Source organism: Ammospiza nelsoni, chromosome 24 (genome assembly GCF_027579445.1).
Source record: "Ammospiza nelsoni isolate bAmmNel1 chromosome 24, bAmmNel1.pri, whole genome shotgun sequence".
Taxonomy (NCBI): Eukaryota; Metazoa; Chordata; class Aves; order Passeriformes; family Passerellidae; genus Ammospiza; species Ammospiza nelsoni.
The window spans coordinates 473,784-492,574 of record NC_080656.1 but is presented as its reverse complement, the minus strand read 5'-3'; the positions used below and the strand labels follow the sequence as shown (position 1 = coordinate 492,574).

The following is an 18,791-nucleotide window of genomic DNA, read 5'->3' as shown; positions in this document are numbered from 1 at the left end:
GACAGTAAGAACCTCCGTTTGCTGTATGAAAATTTGCATTAAAATTCAAAATATTCAGCCTTTCAACACTTCATTGTAATATTACCACAGCATCTCAATGACTAATCCACTGCACAGGACTGCAGTCAAGCCGTATAAATCTGCCACTGATAGGTGGCTTCAGCATTCCACAACTACCGTATTTTCAGGGGAACTTCCACACTTGTGCTCTGGTATGCCGCTGCAGCGTCGCGGCCTGTCGTGACTCCGGGGCCGTGTGCATGCGCAGTTCGGCAGGGCGGGGCGTTTGCGCAGGCGCGGCAGCGCCGCCGCCTTCCGCCTTCAGCCGGGCCGCGTGAGGGGTATGAAATAAACCTGTTTTCCTGTTTTCTTCGCTGTGCCACCCGTTTCATTGCGTGTTTTTATTCCCCTTTTCTTTATTTCGCGTGTTTTATGCGTTTCTTCGCATCTCAGAGCGGTCCGGCTGCGTCGCGCCGGAGGGGACGGGGCTCCTGGCCCTGTCACACCTTCAACCTGAGGGAAACCCCACCTTAGACCTGACCTTCGCTTCTGCACCCTAAAACCGCCTTTTGGATTTAAATGTAGTCTGTCCTGGTGTTTAACAGTGTTGAAAAGGGTTCCTGCTGGTGGGAAGCAAAGTGTGATGGGTCAGCTGTACTTCCCAATCTACCTGTCTGGAAAAGCACTTCTCCATTGGCATGACCATGCTTCTCCATGTGTGTTTTATATATATATATGTGCGTGTGTATGTATGGGTTTGATATGTATACATATGTATGTGTGTGTATACATACATACACACACACATATATATATATACAGACAGATATTGAAGGCCCACTCCATAGCTACCATTTAAACAATCACCCATCAAAGGTGGGTCCTCCATCATTCCTCACATCAGGATGGATGTATCTGGGTTTGGGATTTTTGTTTTTTGAGGGTTTTGCTGTCGTTTTCCAGGAGCAGGAGGGCTTGAGGATGGATTCCCTGGATCACATGCTCACAGACACCCTGGAGCTGGAGGGCAGTTGCACACGGATTATGGAGGACTGCATGCTGGGCACCACCCGGGTCAGTCTGCCTGAGGACCTCCTGGAGGATGTGAGTAGTGCTGAGACACTTCACCTTATCATAGCCTCTATATAAACAATGTGTTTAACTCCTTTTTTTGGGGCTTATGGAGCAAACTGGAAAGGAGAGGTGTTTTTGACTGCCTTGGGAAAAGTGTCGAGTGTTTGATTAATCTCGGGACAATATCTTTCAAATCAATTCTGTTACATTCTTATTATTTTTAAATTGCCATTAAGAAGATTGTTGCAAGCTTTGAATTTGTTTTCTTGTTAGTAGTATCAATTTCTTGACCTTTCATTTTTATGCTCTATTGTTTCCTGTGTCTTATAAAACAGTGTCTCATGACTGGTGTCACTTAAAAAGCTAGAAAATTGTCAAAAACGTGGCTGCATTTTCTTCACTGTTGTTTCTTGCTTTCTTTAGCCTGAGATCTTCTTTGAGGTTGTCAGCTTGTCAACATGGCAGGAGGTCCTGACAGATGAGCAGCAAGAGCACCTAAAAAAATTTCTGCCTCACTTCCCTGAGAACAACCGAGAGCATCAGAACAAACTCATCTCAGCGCTGTTCAGTGGGGAGAACTTTCGGTTTGGGAACCCGCTGCACATCGCCCAGAAACTCTTCCGGGGTCAGTCAGCCTCGTGAGCTTCCCTGCGGGTTTGGGGCAAGATCTCAGCTAGTAGTTGAAAACCCAGTGTGTGTTTTGTCTTTGTTATTACAGATGGACACTTCAATCCCGAGGTGGTGAAGTACCGGCAGCTCTGTTACAAGTCGCAGTACAAGCGCTACCTGAGTGCCCAGCAGCAGTACTTCTACAGGCTGCTCAAGCAGATCCTCGCTTCCCGCAATGTGAGTGTGCTCTGGGATGAATAACTTGTCTTTATTACAAGTGTCTTGGTGCAGTCACAGTTCTCTGAGGTCTTTCCTCTAATGAACTGAATGAGTAATGCTTCTGGATTTTCCAGTGGGCCAGATAGACTCGTTGCTATATTTCAGGCTGTGTAACTCTCATAGCTTTCACTTGTGTGACCTGTCTTTTCATGCCCACCTTGTTCCCACTTCCTGCATTTGCACCTTTGCAACTTATTATTTTCTTAACAAGTCATTCTACCTTTGTTTGTTTACCATTTCTGAAGCAACTACAGTTAGAAAATATGTGGATCCAAACCTCTGATTCTCATTCCTGCAAATCCCTGGTAAAGTCTTCCTCTGTGGATACTTCTGTGAGCAAATTTTTGCCAGCTGAAATGTGTTTATTGCTCATTTATTTTCATTACACTTAGACATTGAAACATTTGGTATGTAGGGATGAAGAAGAAAATGTGTCTTTATAAAATGGCCTACAATGTTGTGGAAAATAGAGAATCCCAGAATGATTTGGGTTGGAATAAACCTTAAAGCTCCTCTCATTCCAATCCCCTGCCATGGGCAAGGACACCTTCCATTAGACCAGGTTGCTCCTGGCCTTGAACACTTCCAAGGATGGGGCATCCACAACTTAATTGGGCAACAATATGGAATACATAGAAAGTTATTTCCTCTGAAGCCATGAGAAGTAAAATGGTTTTTTCAAAGGTTACATTGTTACATACTTGTGTGGAAACTACCCCTCACACCAATGATTTAAGTTCTTCTCAACAGTTCACATAAAATGACACATAGTGTTACGTGTGGAGAAGAAGGTGTAGAAATTTCACCTGTTTTTTTTTTTCTCCCCTTTAAACGATGGTCTAAAATGCTAGGTTTAAAATCCTGTGTGTGGCAGATACTGATTCTTCCTAAGGTTCCCCTTGTACAGATCTGAGGCACTGATGGCACCTCATGGTAACCTTGCTGGAAGTTATCTGAGCTGGGCTTACCTGTCCTGGCTTACAGCACTGTAGCTGACATAGCTAATGTCACATGAATCTTTCCTTTCAGCACTTGCTGGAATTAGCCAGGAAAGGAGGCCCTGACATGACCCTAAGGAGAAAGCACTTCCCACCAACATATGACTCGGAAGAACGAGACAGACGGACACATCGGCGCTACTTGAAGATCCTGAGGGAAGTGAAAGAGGAGTGTGGAGACACTGCCTTGTCTTCTGATGAGGAAGGTAATGCCCTGGGCTGAATTGAAGACTCCAGGTATGAATGGAAAAAGACACATTTTTGATTCTGGCCTCTACTTCCACTGGCTGGGATCTAATGAACACATGGTAATAGTTCAGCAGATTGGTGTCAGATCTTGCAGAAGTAAATTTATACCTCTGTTTTAGATCTAATCTCTTGGCCTCCACGCTCTCCAGCACGTTGTTCAAGTCCACCAGTTCCCCTGAGAGTGATCCCCACGTTGTCAACCTTGGACATGAAAACTGCAGGTGAGAACCAAACAAAGGGGGTCAGTATGGCTAGAGGGGAGAGAATTACCTTGAGACCTTGCAGGAAATCATCTTTAAAATCTATTGCTTGATGGGAAATCATGTGATGCTTCATTTTTGCAGTCTTCAAAATAGTTGACTCTTTTCCCAGTTTAATCTTTTTCTTCTTGCAAGACCAGTATTTGAACACAAGAATCATAGTTTCTGTAATATTACTGATTCCTCTGTTATATTTTAGATGTTGAAGCATTAGCATAGTCCAGTTCAAAATACTTGAGAATTCCTCCTATAGTGACTGTAATAAATTTTTCAAACTGTTCAAGCTGGTTCTGGATTCTTTTCCATGCTTGCATCAGCAGTGAAGTCTGATGACTGAATGAAGCACTGAAATGAATGGATGAATGAATGAAGGAAATTCATATATGGAGAAATTTGTTACTGAAATTTGGAGATTGCTGGAAGTGTAAATGGATAGAAAATGGCATTCTAAGAAGTGTCGAAGGTAACAATAGAGGAAAACTGCAAATAATTATTTTCATTACAGACAAGATAGAACTTGGAGAAAGTGATTTAAAGATGATGTTGAAGAAGCACCACGAGAAACGAAAACGTCAGCCTGTAAGATGTCAAAAAGTCTTGGGGGGTGGGACTACATTTTAACTTGGATGTTTTTATCTCCTAGCCATAAAGATCAGGGTACTTCTGGGTGATGAAATGATTGCTATTTTTTGTGTGCACCTACCCATTAGCTCGTTGTTGTAACCTGGGTTCCATTGTCAGTGTATAGATGCAGCTTCTGGCCATGTTCACCTCGATAGAAGGATTTTATAATTTTATGTGTTATGTGTTTTGGAGGGACAAAGTTTTGGTTTTCAGGGTTAGAAGACTTCCCAACTTTTATTGCAGTAAATAATTTAGTAAGCTGATCCTGGTTGAGTTTGGTGCATTTTTGTACTTGGGTACTTCTTCACTTTATGGCTGTCTTAAGACTTTGTCCTTTCTCAGTTTAATTTCTGTACTATTTTCCTGTGTAGGATCACCCGGATCTAGTCACAACAGACCTCACCCTTGAGGACATCATGACTCGAGTGAATGCTGGCAGGAAAGGTTCCTTAGCAAGTCAGTGGATCCTTTGCTTTTTTATTTCATATATGTTGATTTAAAAACTAGAGGTTTTCTGTTGAGGGGAAAAGTGAAGATTTATGACAGCAGCTGGAAAGGTGGAATGGTTGATGTGTGAAAGAGTGCACACAACATACATTTCTAGATACATACTTTAATAGTTTATGACTTTCATTAAGGTATAGTAAGAAGCTAAGTATTCTTCTTAACTTCTATCATATCTGAAGCCTTATTTGACCTCGCAACCCTCAAGAAAAAGGTGAAGGACAAGGAAGATAAGAAAAAAAAGAAGCCAAAGATTATTAAATCTGAGGTGGAAGATTTGGCTGACTCTCTTGGCAATGCAGATGGACTCCCATCAATGTCTCAGGATTTTTCCCCACTCCCTCTGTCATCTGTCAAAGAGGAGTAAGTGTTCCAGAGGGCCCTGAACACCTAACATGGATGGAAAAAGCAACATGTTTCAGCTCACATTTTTGTGGGACTGTTGCAGGCTGCGTTTTCATGCAGATTGGGATGGGTGAAATACGTGGTGTTCATCTTTGTATATGGAGGTGAATATTTACTCAGAGGATTTACTCTGCGTTCTCTTTCTTTTGAAGACCTCTTGAAGATATGAAGCCATGCCTTGAAGTAAATGAAATATCATCCAGCTTCTTTTTCCTTCTTTTGGAGATACTGTTTCTGGAAGGACCTGCTATTCTCTCTGTGGTAAGGAACAACCCACTTACTAGGAATCTTTGCAGGAAGCAAAGAATTGAGGAGCTTACAGCTTTGTAATAGTGACTTTTCTCCAGACTTACTTGGCTGTAAATTATAATAAGATTTAGATTACATATTAAAGAAATTAAACCCTGTGGGAGTGCTACCACTTTCTGGTTTTAACATGTTTCATGAGTTTAGTCAATTCAATCTGTGAGGTTTTCCATACCCATTCTATAGAACATGGTTTGATATATTTTCTATATTAAGGGCAGAAATCGGGAAGTGTTTTCCCCTTCTTTGGTGCTGTGTTACTTGAAAAAGTCAGGTGATTATTTCACGTACATAAAAACCTTTTTGTCCCCTGCATGTGTTCAGCTGGTTTGTTTTCTGTGAAGACAGTCATAGTTTAAACTTGTGAGATCATTAATAAAATAATTATCTTTCCTTTTCAGCTTGAAGATAAAGTTCTCGATTGGCAATCTTCTCATGCCAGTGCACTCAATAACTGGTTCTCCTTTGCCCCTAATTGGTCTGAATTGGTTTTACCTGCCTTGCAGTATTTGGCAGGCGAGAGCAGAGGTAAGAAGAGATGTTAAAAATACTAATTGTGCTTTTTCTCTGTTCTAGTTAGTCTGGTTTGCAGTATAGCTCAAATCAACTTCTCATTCACCACTACAAGAAATCCTTGTATTGCTTGCAGTATTTCTATTTCTGTGATAGGCCGTTTGGTTGACATGCCTTGGTTGTGGTCGACTTGTTTTGCATGTGGATAGTACATAAGACCCAGCATGATTCCCAAGTATGTGAAAATATCTGTGAAATTGTCTCTAGACAGTTTCTCATGTTCTGATCATGGCTTCAGGCAGGGTATTTGAAGCAGGAAAGAATTAGTCTCTTCCCCCACACTGTTAAGTTGTAGTTGGGTTTGGAGATAATAAAAATCAAACTAGATGATGCCCTGAGCAATCCACTGAAACGTGAGGTTGACCCATCTTGGGCTTGGGCCAGTTGAGTTTCAGCCATTCCTTTCAAACTGAATTACTCTGTGGTTCTGATTTGCATAGTGAGAAGTTTTAAAGGTAGAGACAGAGTGGTGGCCTTGTGGTGGCCTTGCAGCATATTGTCCATAATGCTGGTGAATGCTGTAAATCTCAAGTTCTCTTCCCATGAGTCCATGAATTTTCACTGTACAATAACAGTCCCTGGGGCCTCATATTTCTTTTTCCTCTTCAGCTTGAAGATAAAGTGCTCAGCTGGCATTTTCTCATCCCGGTGCACGAAATAACGGGTCTGAACATGGTGAACAGCAGGAAGAGGCTCTTAGCTGACAGCCTGTTGTTGGAAGGCCCATTATCCTGTTCTGTTTTTTCTTTGTGCTTGCCCTTATACTCTTGAGATGCTCACCTTCCCAAGGTGATAAAGGGATCCTATCCCCTTCCCAAGGGCAAGGATAATTTTAGAGATGCACTTACATAATAATTTAAAATGCTCTGTCTGTCAGTGTGAGTCTTTAACTTGACATAACCACAGTATGATTTTGAGGTTGGATAATGGTATAATGTCCCTGACATGTACATTTGTCATTGTAGATGCTCCTTCCAGCTTTTCACCTTTTGTTGAATTCAAGGAGAAAACTCAGCAGTGGAAATTGCTTGGTGAGTACCTTGTGTTCTTCTATGATATGTACTATAGTAAAGGTTTGTTGTTTTCGCCAGGACTTTACTTTTCGTCTTTCTGCATCCTGGAGAGAAACACAAACAGAGCTGTTAATTCCATGGTTAGGCATTTTCTTTTCTTTTAGCTGAGCTAATACATGTTTTGGATTTGAGGTGTTGACAAGACGTCAGTATCAGCAGCAGACAGAACATAAATGAACAAAGGCACTGGGCTGTATTTCTTTCTGTTGCTGACTTAACTATGTTTGTCAGCCTTCAAATTTGTCTGAACACTTTCCTATTTTCCCTTCTGTAGAGCATACCTTCTGATGATTCAGAGTAATTAGTAATTATCACAACTGCAAAGGAATTAAGCTTCTCTGTAGAGCAAACTGATACTATTCTCATTTTTAAAATTGGGAACCAAAGAGCAACGTAATGATCAGTGTGCTTAGGCTCATACTGATTAAATTACAGATGTTCTGTGTTTATGTTCATTCCTTTAGTTACTACACAGAATTTTTCATGCTTTACTATGGTGATTCTAGTGATCACATTTGCAGGCTTAAACTGGCAGAGATTTGGAGTCAGGAAGCTTTTCCTCTGATCCTTTCGCAGTTTATGGTGGAGGTTATGTAGGCCAGTGTTTCTGCTCATGGATTCAGTAACTGGGATTACTTTGGAGAGTGGGAACAGGGGACTGGGTCCCAAACAGCATCTTGCCTTCTGTGCTAGGAGTTGAAGCACCATCTTTTTTGTACCACCAAAATCACTGGGGATTTAGCATTTCCTGGGAATCACTGGGATTTAGCATTTCCTAAGCCTGGAGGTGTTCAAATATTGCAGTTTGAACATCTGTGACTGGTTATGCATTGAGGAGAGAAGGGAACAGGAGAGGACTGGGAATTACAAGCATCTGGCTTCCTAACAATTACAAAAGTTCTATTTTTACATTTTCATTATTTCTTACTAGGTAGTTACCAAGATCATGAGAAGGAACTGTCAGCCCTGTTTCATCTCTGGTTGGAGACCAAAGACCAGACTTTTTTCAAAGTGAGTGAGACAAAAATCACCTTCTAGGAGCATGAGACCTGACTGAGTTCTACCCAACACTGACATTTCTTTCTCAATAGGAAAATGAAGACAGCTCGGATGCCATGCCACTGCCCAGAGTGTAAGTGTGCAACACTGCTTGAAAGCCTTTGTAGTGCTGCTGAATCTGTGGGATTTGGGCCTTGTGCCTCTGGACCTTAAAATAAAACAATTTTACATCATGGGGCAGGAGAAAATTTGATAGTTTGATTTTATAAATGCAGTAACTGGACTTCATGAAATCAACTGATTTTATCCAAATTCACATATATTATCAGAACAAAGCTGCAGTCTAGCTTAGGTTTTACTAATGAGATAATTTTTAGTCCTTGCTTGCCTTCAGGTACTGCACATAGCATACTTTAAGATTTCTACAGGGCTTGCTTTTGTTACCATAAATATTTTCAGGATTTGTTCAGAAGAATCTGCAGAAGGATAAGGGGTTTGTTGGGACTGTTGTGGGCTTCTTGTGCTCAGAACTGATGGTGCCTTTGTTTCAGAAGGACTGACTATGTAGTCCGGCCTAGCACTGGAGAGGAGAAACGGGTGTTTCAAGAGCAAGTAAGGAGACTCTTTATTTTAAAGGCACTTGTTAAAACAGTTGGCCACTAAATCAGGAGAATTTGTGTAGGACCGCTGTTTTATACTGTACACAAATGTAGTTAATGTGAAGAATTGATATGTTGCTTCTGCCTTGAAGTCAGTATCTTGGCCTTGCATAAAACTTGCTAATGACATAGCCTTGTTTCAAAACCATCAGTATTTCCAGTGGGTATTTCAGTGGGTAAAATTAATTTGGTAAAAACTAATTGGATAAAATTAACGGAATTGATAGTGTCAGTTGGTTGTGCCAACCCCTCTGTCTCCTTTGCCATCCCCCACCATCCCCCACTTACCTCTTTATTTTTTGGCCATGTATGTGTGCAAGCAAAAAATAAGTTTCAGTAAGTGCAACCATCCACTTAGTTATCTTATCTGTAGTAGATGCAAGTGGAAATTAGAGGGCAAACACATGATAGGGGTTCTTCTCCCTTCTCTCCAAGTGCTGTCTACAGGACAGAATTTATAAGTTAAATTTTGGAAATCTCTCTTTAGCCAGATAAAAGGAAGGAAGGGGAAGGGGACAGAAGGTGTATCTCTTGTATTTCTGGCACCTCTCTAGTCTGTGCAGCTGCTTGACAGTGAATGCGGTGCACTTGCCCAACTTGCTTAGGTGGAGCATTGTACTTTGCATGAAATAGTTTGTGATTTTCTTGATCTAAAATAAGTCTATATAGCAGTATTTGAGCCTTTAGTTTAAAAAGGCTTTCTCTAGAGAATGATAACAAGTTACTTGGTAATATGACATGAGGCTTTGGTGTATATTTCCTGGTGAAGTCAGTGCTCTTGTGTTCACCTCCAGGAGCGTTACCGTTACAGCCAGCCCCACAAGGCCTTCACCTTCCGGATGCATGGCTTTGAGTCGGTTGTTGGTCCTGTGAAGGGAGTGTTTGACAAGGAAACCTCCTTAAACAAAGCCCGGGAACATTCTCTCCTGCGCTCAGACAGACCAGCATATGTCACCATTTTATCTCTTGGTAAGGTCATGGCCAGGAAAACTTCTGTAAAGAAGAAAAACATTCCTCTGACCCCTAAAACAATGATTTCAGCAATCTACATTGGGGTTGAATGCTGGTACCCAAGTTCATCACTATTAGCACAAAGTTGGCACAGATGTACTTTAAAATGATCCTTTATAATCTCTCCTCGTATTTTTGAGGGATTTTTGGGGCTAGATTTTAGTAAGCAAGTAGACACTGTGAGAGCAAGGGTAATAGAGCAGTCCCAAAATTGATCTGGTGGAGTACCTGAGTACTGCTGTCCAGTTACAGCTGGAAGTTTAAGCTCTGTTTTTTTGTTTCAGTTCGTGATGCTGCTGCTCGCCTTCCTAATGGAGAGGGAACTCGAGCTGAAATCTGTGAGCTGCTCAAAGATTCCCAGTTCCTAGCTCCAGATGTTACAAGTGCTCAGGTAAGTTGGATGTCTTGTCTGGCCTCAGATTCTCATAAAAATACACTGCTTGGTGCCAGGCAATATTCAGTGGCAAAGGCCCAATAGTTTTGTATGCTGCTGTGATGAGCAAAAGGGAGCTGTGTACTACTATGATGAGCTGCTGCAAATCTGCACCAACTTTGGATGATGAAAACCAGCTAGAAAAGCCATGGCGTTAACACTGTCATGGAGCTGCTCACATTTTAGATTGAGGAACAGTCAATTTTCAGAGATTTGGTGGAAGCTCCATGTAACCCAAGGTGGCAAACACCATCCTGTGATGCAATATCTGCCCTCAGTCACTTCTCCCTCAGGTGGAGATTGCTCGCAGCTTACTCAGGTTTTATACCAAATAGGATCATGTTGCTATTCATCAGTTTTAGCTAGTCCAGCAAAGGATATCTTATAATCTGTGTATTCTGAACTTCAGGTTAACACTGTTGTTAGTGGTGCTCTGGACCGATTGCATTATGAGAAAGATCCCTGTGTGAAATATGATATTGGGCGGAAGTTGTGGATCTACCTGCACCGGGACAGGAGCGAGGAAGAGTTTGGTAAGCCTGAGTTGGTGATCTTAAGAATTAAAAATGTTTTTAAAGATGGATAATGAACACTGATTTGTCAGTCTAGCTTTTTTCCCTAGTCAAATTGCTTATGTTAGTCCTTCAGCACTTAAACCCAGTTTTAGAGAGCAGTGTGTCACTTTGAAGCATTTGTTGGAAAAATACCATCCCATGTGCAATAACTGCAGATATATGTTTTTATGTGTCTTATTTTCAACCTTTTTGGCTAATTTTCTAGATGTTTTTCTTTGCACCATTACATGACTGTGTGTTTAATTCCTTGTCTGAAGAAGAATCTGCACCTCTTACTTAGCCTCTTCCTTAAATCTGTCTGCTTGTGTTCAGGAGCTCTAACCATTAATTCGTCCTTGCAGAACGGATCCATCATGCTCAAGCTGCTGCAGCAAAGGCCAAGAAAGCTCTTCAGAAGCCAAAACCTCCAGCTAAAATGGTAGATTTCTTTGCTCAGGGTTGCACAGCCGATTTTGGGATTGAGAAGGAAATTAGTCTTAATTTAATCCATAAATTCTGCATCCATAGCAGGTGATGAAAATTACCATGTTTGAGTTAGTAATTCATGATGTATATGAATGTCAGTGCACAGCTTCCACTATTATCCTCTCATTTGTGCTCCCTATCAAAGGGATGGTCTTTCAGATCTAGTTTTGAGGTTAATTTGTAACAGAGTGTGTGGAACACGTCTGTTCTCCCCCTTGCTCTGCTGAAGCCCTCAGGGTTTGGATGTCTGATATTAAATATTTCTGAAGTACTTGTCTATTGGCACATTAACCAAGGTTGAAATCTGCATGTTCTGAATGTTTGTCACAACTGAGGTGCACTTTTCCTTGAGAGCAAGAGCAACCAAACACACCAGTTCGTCCAGGGTTGCAGCTGGGGAAAGGCAGACAGTCAGTCATGTTGGATTTCAGGATTTAACAGCAGAACATCATTCACCACCATATAAAACTCAGGTTGAAGTGCTTAGCCTACTGTAAGGTGCAGCGATTAACCCCAGATTTTGTGATCCTGAATGTGGTTTCTTTGTAGAAGTCGAGTAGTAAGGAGGGTACTGTGAAAGCCCTCCCCACCAGCACAGCAGATCCTAGTCAGCTGAGCCTCAGTGACTCCAGCATGCCACCAACTCCTGTGACTCCTGTGACACCAACTGCCCCTGCATTGCCAGCAACACCCATCTCACCCCCACCGGTGTCTGCAGTCAGCAAGAGTGTATCTGGTGCTGGGTCAGAGCCAGCAAAACCCAGCCAGAGGTACTGCTCCTGTCCCCTATGTGACTTGGGAATGCTGCTGGCTGTTTTTCAATAATTTGTATAATTCACTAGTGAGGGAGTTGGGATTATTTAGCCTGGAGGAGAGGAGGCTCAGGGGTGACCATACCACTCTGCAACTCCCTGAAAGGGGGTTGGAGGCTGCTGAGAGTTGGACCCTTCATCCAGGAAACAGCAGCATGGTAAGAGGGCATAGTCTCAAGCTGTGCCAGGGGAAGTTCAGGTTGGGCATCAGGAGGAATTTCTTCACAAAGCATAATTAGACATTGAAAGAGGTTGCCCAGGGAGGTGGTAGAGTCTCCATCCCTGGAGGAGACCAAGGAACAAGTGGACATGGCACTCAGTGTTCTGGGCTGGATGACAAGGTGGGGATCAGTCACAGGTTGGGCTCGATGATCTCAGAGGTCTTTTGCAACCTCAGTGATTCTCTGATTGTGTGTATGTCCTACATCTTTGCTGACCTATTGGCTCTGTCTTTCCTTAGCGTTCTCCTGGTGTCTTCTCCCACCATGCCCCAGCTGGGGACATTGCTGTCCCCAGCTCAGAGCTCACAGGCACCGCCAGGGCCAGCGCCCACCCCGTGTGTGGTCAGTCACAGCAGCTCCTCAGGCCTGCCACAGGTCCGTGTGGTCACTGCCCAGTCCAGCCTCCCAACTATGTCCCAGCAAGCCCCAGTGGTCACCCAGCAGCAGCAGCAGCAGCAGCCCACGTCAGTGCCTCAAATCCGTGTTCCAGCTACAGCCACACAAACCAAAGTGCTCCCTCAGGTGAGTTGGAAGAGGTAGAGTATCTGACATCTGATCTGACTTGCAGTGTTTTTGTGTGATGCGCAGGCATTCTGTGCTCATTTGAAACATGCACTAACTGCAGTCAAGAGCACAGAAACAGTTTTACATATGCAATACTGTTCAGTGCTCTGTTTTTCACATATTTACCTGGCATCATTAAATTGTGCATTACATAAAAAGTCCATAGAACTTAGAATCACAGAATCGTTAAGCTTAGAAAACACTGTCAAGATCATCAAGTCCAGCCATGAACACAGCAGCAACACTGCCATGTTCACTACTAAACCATATCCTTAAGTGCATCATCCACACATTTTTTTTGAATGCTTCCAGGGATGGTGACTCCACCACTGCCCTGGGCAGTCCGTTCCAATGCTTTACCACCCTTTCTGTGAAAAGAAATTTCCTAATATCCAACTTAACCTCCCTGGTGCAACCCTGGGCCAATTCTTCTTGTCATTTGTTACCTGGAAAAAGAGACTGACATCTACCTCACTACAGTTCCAAGCAGTTGGAATCCTTGCAAGGGAATTCTCGTGAACTTCCCTGAACCCGCAAGCTAACACAATACAAAAAAGAATCACTAGACTGTTCCTATTGTAGTAGTCTGCTCATAGTCTTCCTCCTCTCTTCTGTAGGCTGTGATGACTCTGCCTGTAAAAGCTCAAAGTAGCCCTGTGCAGGTGCCAAGAGCAGGAAGCTCCATGGCCAGCCAGGCAGGTATCACTGTGACGGGGCTGCCTGCAGTGCCCAGCCCTGCTGTGAAGCCAGTGACCAGCTCTCCAGGCAGTTCTGCTGCCAGCACCTCCTCCACCACTATCATTCAGAACATGGCTGGCCAGAACATCATCAAGCAGGTGAGAGGGAGGGAGAGACTTGAAACTGGGCTCCACAACCTGATTGTTTTCTGTTGTGCAGATGTAAACATCTGAGAGCTGTAATGCTGTGTATGTTGATGGACTGTGCGGGCTGACACAGTTGCTAGTTTTGTGTGTTTGAGCCCTGTTTTCATGTACAGGTGAAAGATGTGTTAGTGCAGGTTCTTTTGTGATCTCTCCTTCATTTTGTTTGGAAAAGAAACTAACCCCACAAGTATTTCCTATTTCAGATGGGATTGAGAATGCCATCTGATAAACAACCAGAACTATTTCCAGTAGTGTACTGAGTGCTAGTCTTATTCCACTTGCATTCTAGTGGGAGCAAACATCATCCTGTTGGGAAGTTCTGCTTTGAGTGTGCCTTGGACCTTTTCCCAGTTTGACAGAACCATTTCTCTGATCTCTCCCAGGTGGCTATTACAGGACAGCTCGGCGTGAAGACCCAGGCTGGAAGTGGCATTCCACTCACAGCAACCAATTTTCGGATCCAAGGGAAGGATGTGTTGCGCCTGCCCCCATCCTCCATCACCACAGACGCAAAGGGACAAACAGTGCTGCGCATCACTCCAGATATGATGGCCACCCTGGCCAAGTCTCAAGTCACTACTGTCAAACTGACTCAGGACCTCTTCACAGCAGCTGCGGGAAGCAGTGCTGGTGGGAAAGGCATCTCTGCGACTTTGCACGTGACATCCAACCCTGTCCAGACTGCTGAGTCTCCAGCCAAGACAAGCACGGTGTCTCCTGCCTCTTCCAGCCCAGCCGGAGGCACTGTGGTTAAAGTGACTCCTGACTTAAAGACTGCAGAGCCAACAAGTTCTGCTTTCCGCCTGATGCCTGCCCTGGGCATGACTGTGGCAGATCAGAAGAGCAAAGCCATAACCACGGTGGCATCCACGGAGGCCAAGCCAGCTGCCACTATCAGAATTGTGCAGGGGCTGGGTGTAATACCCCCCAAAGCTGGGCAGACCATCACGGTAGCCACTCATGCTAAGCAGGTGCCCTCGTCCTCGGCGGTGAGCATTGCTGGCACAGGCCACACCTCCTTACCCACCATGAGTGCCACAGTGTCCAAAGCAGTTGCCGTGGCCTCAGGAACTGCGGGAACCCCCATCACCATTGGTACAGGAGCCACGGCTGTGCGGCAGGTGCCCGTCAGCACCACAGTGGTATCTACATCCCAGGCAGTGAGTAATGCTGAGCTCTCACTGGGGGTGGGTAAAGAAGGGGGGTGCCAAATACACTGATGTTTTATGGCTGAAAACTGCTCTTTGCATCCACAGAGACTCACATTAATGTGGCAGTCATGCAATGGTTGTATTTAGGTTCTAAATTTTAGGTTGTAAAGGACGTTAAAGTTCATTCAGTCCCATCCCCTGCCATGGGCAGGGACACCTTCCACTAGATCAGGTTGCTCCAAGCCTCATCCAACTTGGCCTTGAACAGTTCCAAGGATGAGGAAGCCACAATGTATTCTGGGTATGGGTCTGCAACTCATTTCATGGTGTTGAAATTGCAGCTAAATGCCCCCCAAAAGTCAGATTCTTCCCTTATGTCCTTTTGCAAGTGAATGAAATAAACTTTGCATATCTGAAGTCCTGCCTCTTGCAGCTCTGTGTCTTGCCTCACACCCTGGCAATAATTTCCCTTGGAATGGTGTCATAGAACATTCAGAACTACAAGTGCTTATTACTTGTATTAACTTTTTTACTGATTTCATCCTTGAATGCTGTTTTAATACCCTAATCTGAAGGCACCATAAACTGTATTGTGGTTACATAAGCTAAATGACACTATGGTTGTTTCCTAAGGATAAAAATCATGGATCCTGTGGTGCAAAGATGATGTGGATTTTCAGGGTCCATACAGCTGTGTAGTGAATGAGAGGGACATGAATTTTAAGAAGCCTGAACTGGAGCACAAATTTCATCAGCAAAACTGCTGCTGGTTTCTGCTCACAGGACTCTCACAAAGCAGATGTTATCGACCAGTTTCTCTGCTGAGCTCTCCATGGCTCCTCATGTGTTCTTTCCATTCCCCAGGGCAAACTTCCAGCACGGATCACAGTACCCCTGTCAGTGATCAGCCAGCCAGTGAAGGGCAAGAGCGTGGTCACTGCCCCCATCATCAAGGGCAACATCGGCGCCAAGTGAGTGCTTTGCATCTCATTTCTGCTTTAGAAATTGGCTGAGGAAGGTCTGTGTTCAGTGGGTTTCTGGGGAGCAAGCAGACAGAGGCTGGAATAGGATTGCAGTCTGTTAAGAAACGGAGTGGATATGGTGTCTGCAATGAGATTGTAATTTTTAGTTATTTATTTTGAGATACAGGTTCTAGCAAATACACCAAAGAAAAAACATTCTATGCCTTGAAATCAGCTGTTCAATTAGTTCTGTGTGTTTGAGCAAGAATTAACACACTGAAAAATATCTGTAATCTGAGGCTGTCTCTCCATTCAAGAGAAGTTAACTGCCTTAGTGAGAATTCTTCTGGCATTCAGATATTGAAGGCTTTTTGTTTATTCTTTCATAAATTCTGATAGTGTCTCCCTTAGTTAATATTTCAAGTGCTCAGCTGTTTTCTGCATTGTGAAGTGTTCAGGTCTGATCAGGCTAACCCAGTGTGTGCATGGTCCAGAGTTAATGGGTGTGATTTGTGTGCTAAATTAATTCTCTGTCATATTTATAAAAACTGACATAAACTTGTCACTAGGGTATTTGCCAGTTCTGTGGGGGGGAAAAAAAACCCACTGCTTAAAATGGTTAGTACATGTGGTAGAACTATAATCTACTAGCAACTGAAGAATGGTTTGGAGTTGGAAAGATTGAGCCTGCTATGCTGTTTACTAACCTTTCAACAATTATTATTCCTTAGCATCAGTGGATTAGGCAGAAATATCATTCTGACTACAATGCCAGCAGGGACTAAACTGATTGCTGGGAACAAGCCTGTGAGTTTTCTGACTGCACAGCAGCTACAGCAGCTGCAGCAGCAAGGCCAAGCCACACAGGTAAGGGCACCTGGAATGATCTTTCTATTTGCTTTTTAATGACTTAACATCTCCATTAGGACATTACACTGGATACATGGGGTTGTAGTGTCTGCATTAAGCACATGGAATCTGTCATCACCTTTACGTTCTCTCTATCCAAATAAAGTTTTTAAATGTTTTTGAAGCACTGCCAGTATAACGAATGTAAAACCAAAGGTCCTATCAGGATTTTTCTATACATGCAGCAGTCTTTGTAGTGCTTTGTACTTTAGCTTTTGTGGGTCACTTTTTCTTGAAGAAGTTACATAACTGATTTGCATATCCATCTTTCTGTCTGGAAATTTAGTGTTCTGTAATTCCAAATCATTAATCTGCATCGACAGCTGATATTAACAAGTCTGTAGAAGTGAGGTATCCAATGGATCCAAGTCCTTCTTCTGAAAATGTGTAACAGCAGCTGACATACAGGTTTTTATTCAAACTACTTTTCAGGTCTTCCTCTCTAATCTGGAAATCTCCTGTCACCATCTCTCATGGGCAGTGGGTGGAATGATCTTCTTATGATATATTCTGTTCTGGCAGTGGTTTTGGTGCTTGGTGTTGTTCTAATCACTGAGTTTTTGTTGGCAGCAGAAGCAGGTACTTCACCAGAGCACAGTGCAGGTGCAGTCATTGTGTCACCAGGTTATTCTTGAGATGAGTTATTTCTTTCCATTTCACACAGGTGAGAATTCAAACAGTTCCAGCCTCCCATCTCCAGCAAGGAACAGTCTCTGGCTCAACTAAAGCAGTGTCCACTGTGGTTGTGACGACAGCTCCATCTCCAAAGCAGACTCAGGATCAGCTGTGACCTCTGGTTTTAACATGGATCACTTTCTAAGAACTTCCCTGAGCCTATTGTCATCCTCCATCCAACCAAACACCTGAGGCTGCATAACCCGAGCCATGGCTTGGAATTGGACTGGGTTCTGCCCTTGCTTCTCCAGGGTCAGCACTGCCATGTCTGGGTAGAAATTCCACAGAAAAAACATGCTGTACCTGCAAAACAAAATGTTTCAATTCAGACATGAAAATCCAGGTTCTGTGGAATTGTTGTTTTAAGAAACGTCTTGCTGGTTTTTGTTCTTTTTTCATCCAAAGGACTTTTGGCAAATACAAAAAATCCTCTGCATTTTCAGTTGTAGACAAAGCAGTTATCCTGGATCTTCATTAAGCAGGGAAGGTTGCTTGGAAGGGGTTATTCAGTGGCTTTTCAAAGTCATGGAAAAGATGTCTGCTTTCACTGGAGTCTGGCTGTCACCACTGTTACCTAGTGGCTCAGGATGGTATCTTTGACACCGGAGTTATTGTAACTTACATCCATGTCAATTTACTGTCAAAGACAGGGTGAGAGTCAAAGTGGGTGTTTTGCTGTAAGAGTGAGCATGGAGGAGAGGGAGATGAGAGACAGAAAGTCACTGTGTGAACAAGTCTGTCAGCAAATGGGACTGTAGTGGAAAGGAAAAATGTGATGTTCACAAGAACAATCCTCTTTTAGTTTTCTTCAACATAGAAACCTTTTTATCAGTGGAAACAAACTGTACCTTGATTTAAAAGGTTGGAATATGTTTTCAAATACACCCAAACTGTTGTCTCTTGGGTTCTGGAAGAAATACTTTAACCCGTGACCCTGGCTGTTAGTTTTGGTTTTACTTTTGTAGTTTTATCTGTCTATGTAAATATTTTTGAATTTTGCACATACTGGAGATGAATTTGTGACTGTTCTGACATGACCTTGAAGCTTAATGAGATCAAAAGATGTGCTGAACCAGGAGAAGAATAAAAGTGTAGAAAGCCTTATAGATCTCTGCTATATCCTTTTGGTTCTCTACAGCATGTTTTGTGTACAGTCATTGTCCAGCTTGCCAAGGGCTGTCCATCTTCTAATAACCTGTCCATCTTCTTGATAAGATGGTTCTTTTTAACCTTTTTTTTTTTCTGTAGGCTTTTTTTTTAAGATGTGGTTTACTCCAAGTTATATATAATAGAATATAATATGCTTAAAGAACCAAGATGTACAGTTCGGGACTGTTGTGGTTGGAGCCCTGTGTGTGTTACTGTTTTGCTGGGCTTCCGGCTGGGGCTGTGGATCTTTCTGTACTGCATCTAACCCACTTCCCACTTTGAAGGAAAACAGCTATTTCGGTAAGAAAAGAAGTGACTGGATATAAATGCTGAGTTAGCAGGACACATCAGTTCAGCATTTGAAAGCA

General features: G+C 43.1%; 1 protein-coding gene across 3 annotated transcripts; it reads left to right on the top strand.

Moving 5' to 3' along the window:
• Positions 1–315: 315 nt before the first annotated feature.
• Positions 316–18,382, top strand: NFRKB (nuclear factor related to kappaB binding protein). 3 transcript variants are annotated; one of them, XM_059488363.1, is made up of 26 exons: positions 316–341; positions 964–1,104; positions 1,498–1,699; positions 1,793–1,920; positions 2,992–3,166; positions 3,329–3,430; positions 3,975–4,048; positions 4,465–4,549; positions 4,780–4,960; positions 5,155–5,263; positions 5,710–5,836; positions 6,847–6,912; positions 7,886–7,965; positions 8,046–8,086; positions 8,508–8,565; positions 9,407–9,581; positions 9,908–10,014; positions 10,466–10,589; positions 10,973–11,049; positions 11,646–11,866; positions 12,369–12,651; positions 13,311–13,529; positions 13,961–14,737; positions 15,593–15,699; positions 16,422–16,557; positions 17,264–18,382. In XM_059488363.1, the coding sequence occupies exons 2-26, from the start codon at positions 982–984 to the stop codon at positions 17,387–17,389; spliced, it is 3,903 nt and encodes a 1,300-aa protein (XP_059344346.1). In that variant the 5' UTR covers positions 316–341; positions 964–981; the 3' UTR covers positions 17,390–18,382. The 3 variants fall into 3 exon arrangements, with proteins under 3 accessions (XP_059344346.1, XP_059344345.1, XP_059344344.1); XM_059488362.1 differs by having other exon boundaries at positions 8,505–8,565; XM_059488361.1 differs by lacking the exon at positions 316–341 and having other exon boundaries at positions 946–1,104; positions 8,505–8,565.
• Positions 18,383–18,791: the final 409 nt, after the last annotated feature.

Excerpts from the sequence above, each read along its gene's own strand:
- NFRKB (XM_059488362.1), top strand. The coding sequence starts at position 982 with ATGGATTCCCTGGATCACATGCTCACAGACACCCTGGAGCTGGAGGGC. Across the intron at positions 5,264-5,709 it reads GACCTGCTATTCTCTCTGTG|CTTGAAGATAAAGTTCTCGA; the intron begins GTAAGGAACAAC and ends TTTCCTTTTCAG. Across the intron at positions 10,590-10,972 it reads CAGGAGCGAGGAAGAGTTTG|AACGGATCCATCATGCTCAA; the intron begins GTAAGCCTGAGT and ends TCGTCCTTGCAG.